This window comes from Prunus avium, chromosome 1 (assembly GCF_965620075.1).
Source record: "Prunus avium chromosome 1, drPruAviu1.hap1.1, whole genome shotgun sequence".
Classification (NCBI taxonomy): domain Eukaryota; kingdom Viridiplantae; phylum Streptophyta; class Magnoliopsida; order Rosales; family Rosaceae; genus Prunus; species Prunus avium.
The window spans coordinates 21,697,241-21,700,323 of record NC_142284.1 but is presented as its reverse complement, the minus strand read 5'-3'; the positions used below and the strand labels follow the sequence as shown (position 1 = coordinate 21,700,323).

General features: G+C 37.9%; 1 protein-coding gene across 1 annotated transcript; it reads left to right on the top strand.

Moving 5' to 3' along the window:
- Window positions 1-1,717: 1,717 nt before the first annotated feature.
- LOC148297568 (secreted RxLR effector protein 161-like) lies at window positions 1,718-2,164 on the top strand. The gene has a single exon (XM_088247610.1). It carries the CDS (start codon window positions 1,718-1,720, stop codon window positions 2,162-2,164), a length of 447 nt encoding a protein of 148 aa, XP_088103736.1.
- Window positions 2,165-3,083: the final 919 nt, after the last annotated feature.

Genomic DNA, 3,083 nt, shown 5'->3' with positions numbered 1-3,083 from the left:
GCTTAGTTTTAGGTTAGACAACAAATGATCAAATTAGGGAATTAGGAACACAAGGTTTTGACCAAACACCATGGCTTAATCATACTTTAGCTAGAATCAATCCGCTAATCTAATTGAACTTGGGAACTTATTTGCTTGAGTTATTTCATTCTTTCTTGTTTTATTTATTTTCTTTTTTCATTTCTATTTTGTGTAGGGGAAACAAATTGGATCATTCAATCACCAATCCTCGTGGGATCGACCTCGCACTTACATATGCTATACTACCAAACGGCTCGTGCACTTGCGAGTATCACAAGTTGAGGATGCAGCTGAATCTATTTTGGTGCAGCTGAATCGAAGCAACACCCACCACCAACACCATCACTCAACGGCCTTGTAGTTCAGGCCGTGAACCTAACAGCCGAGACCAGTTCCTCTCTCGGCTACAATCGTTTGACTAGGAAGACCGATCAAACAGGCGCACCACTTATCCATCCAACACTCATCAACACATCGACGCACGGTAGACCGTGCTGGCACGCCCGCGCACAACCGCACCGCACCAAAAGCAGGAAACCCCGTGTTAACGCACATCCCCTCGCCCCGGAACTCCAGGCCGTGAGATTTGCGCGGTAAACACTCCAAATAGATATTCACCAGAACCTGCGAAGAAGGTGAAGTATCCTATTGCTAATTATATGTCTACTCATAGATTATCTGAAGCTTGTGAGGCATTTGTAAATCAAATGTCTATGGTGGTTATTCCTACTAAAGTGCATGATGCATTATCTGATTTAAAATAGACTAGTGCTATGACAGAAGAGATGCAAGCTCTTAAGAAAAATCAAACATGGGAGTTAGTGTTGTTGCCAGATGGGAAGAAACCGGTTGGTTGTGGATGAGTTTATACTACTAAACATAAACCTAATGGTTCTATTAACAGGTATAAAGCTAGACTTGTGGCTAGAGGTTTTACTCAGACTTATGGTATTGATTATCAAGAGGCATTTGCAACAGTAGCTAAGATTAATACTATTCAGGTCTTATTATCATTAGTTGCAAATTTTGACTGGCCATTGCAACAGTATGATGTGAAAAATGTCTTCTTACATGGAGATTTACAGGAGGAAGTCTACATGTCCTTGCCCCTAGGTTACAGTGCTCCTGGTAATGCTGATGTTGTGTGTAAATTGAAGAAGGCGTTGTATGGATTGAAGCAGTCTCCGAGAGCTTGGTTTGGTAAATTTCATTTTGCTATGAAAAAATATGGATATGAGCAGAGCAATGCTGATCATACTTTATTTCTTAAGAGGCGTAGTGGTAAGTTAACAACTCTTCTTATTTATGTGGATGATATGATTATGATTGGTGATCATCTTGATGAAATTGGCAAACTAAAGGGCTATTTAGCCTCTAAATTTGATATGAAGGATCTTGGTGGATTAAAATATTTTTTGGGCATTGAAGTGACTCGTTCTGCATAGGGAATTTTCTTATCACAGTGAAAATATGCTCTTGATTTGTTAAAGGAAATAGGTATGCTTGGATGTGAGCCCATTGGTACTCCTATTGAACAAAACCATGGTTTGGAAATTGTCCAGATCAAGTTCCGACTAATACGGGACGATATCAAAGACTGGTTGGTCGTTTGATTTATTTGTCTCACACCAGACCTGATATTGCATATGCAGTAAGCGTTGTAAGTAGATTCATGCATAATCCAAGTGTACGACATATGGATGCGGTAGTACGAATTTTAAGGTACTTGAAGTCTACACCAGGAAAGGGTCGGATGTTTTCCAACCATGGGCATGCAGACGTTATGGGGTATACAGATTCAGATTGGGCAGCAAAGGGGGATAGAATGAGATCTACATCTAGTTATTTTACATTTTTAGTAGGTAATCTGGTTACGTGGAGGAGTAAAAAGCAGAAGGTTGTATCTTTGTCTAGTGTAGAAGTTGAGTATCGAGCTATGGTAAAAGGTATTTGTGAATTGCTATGGTTGAAAAGGTTTATGGGGGAGCTGGATCTTCCTACTCAGAGTTCTTTGAAGTTGTATTGTGATAATCAGTCAGCAATCAAGATTGCAGAAAATCCAGTTCAGCATGATAGAAATTGGAAGATAAGAATATTGCAGTTTCGTATGTCAAGACTACTGAACAATTGGCTGATATGTTGACCAAGGCCGTATCCAATCAAGCCTTTACTATTCACTTATCAAACTAGGCATCTGCGACATCTATGCTTCGTCTTGTGGGGGAGTGTTGGCGTGAATCACTGAATAACAATAGGAATTATATACTAAAACCTTTATTATAATTTATTCTAATGATAGGAATACCGGTTTGTCCAGGATTGTATTTATTTCCTTTTTCCTTATTGTAATTACTTTCTAGATAGGCTTGTATTTGTATATTCTATACTGAATTATTCATGACCCTAAATTCTATTTGAGTACTAGCCAGTTGGCTTATGGCTTGATATGTCACAGTGGATCCACACAAATTGCTTCTACATTAGTTTAATTTTTGTCTTATTTAGAACAATAAATTAAATATTTTATAAACTAAAACGATGAGTCACTATTGAAAACTATACCTAGCTAAATTAAATCTTTGTAATTGGTCTATAGGACATGGAGTAATATAATGGATTTATATTTAAAATAGAAATAAAAATATTTTATTGGAATAGGAATGGAGGAGTAAACTGTCTTGGGTGATTGAGATATTGAGGATCTGGTGGTCGGGATGAAGATCCACCCATTCAAGAAGGATTTGACAGCAGTCAAAGTCATCGGATGGACCGTGGTTGATCGGAAAAACCCACTAGGATCACCGACTTAGGCTTGTTCTCCTAGCAGCAAATTCGTAAGACAATTTTGGAATTTACTATGGATCAATTATAATATTTGTCCTAAAACTTTTCTAGCATGATTCTAAACTACATTAGAGATTTTTACTAGTATGCCGAAATCTGTACGTAGTCTTATAAAATTGTATATATTCAAATCACACTACTACAAAAATCGAAACAGACGATGGGAATCCACCGTCGTCTAGAAGGTTTTCAAACCGTCATGAAATCGACTGCCATAT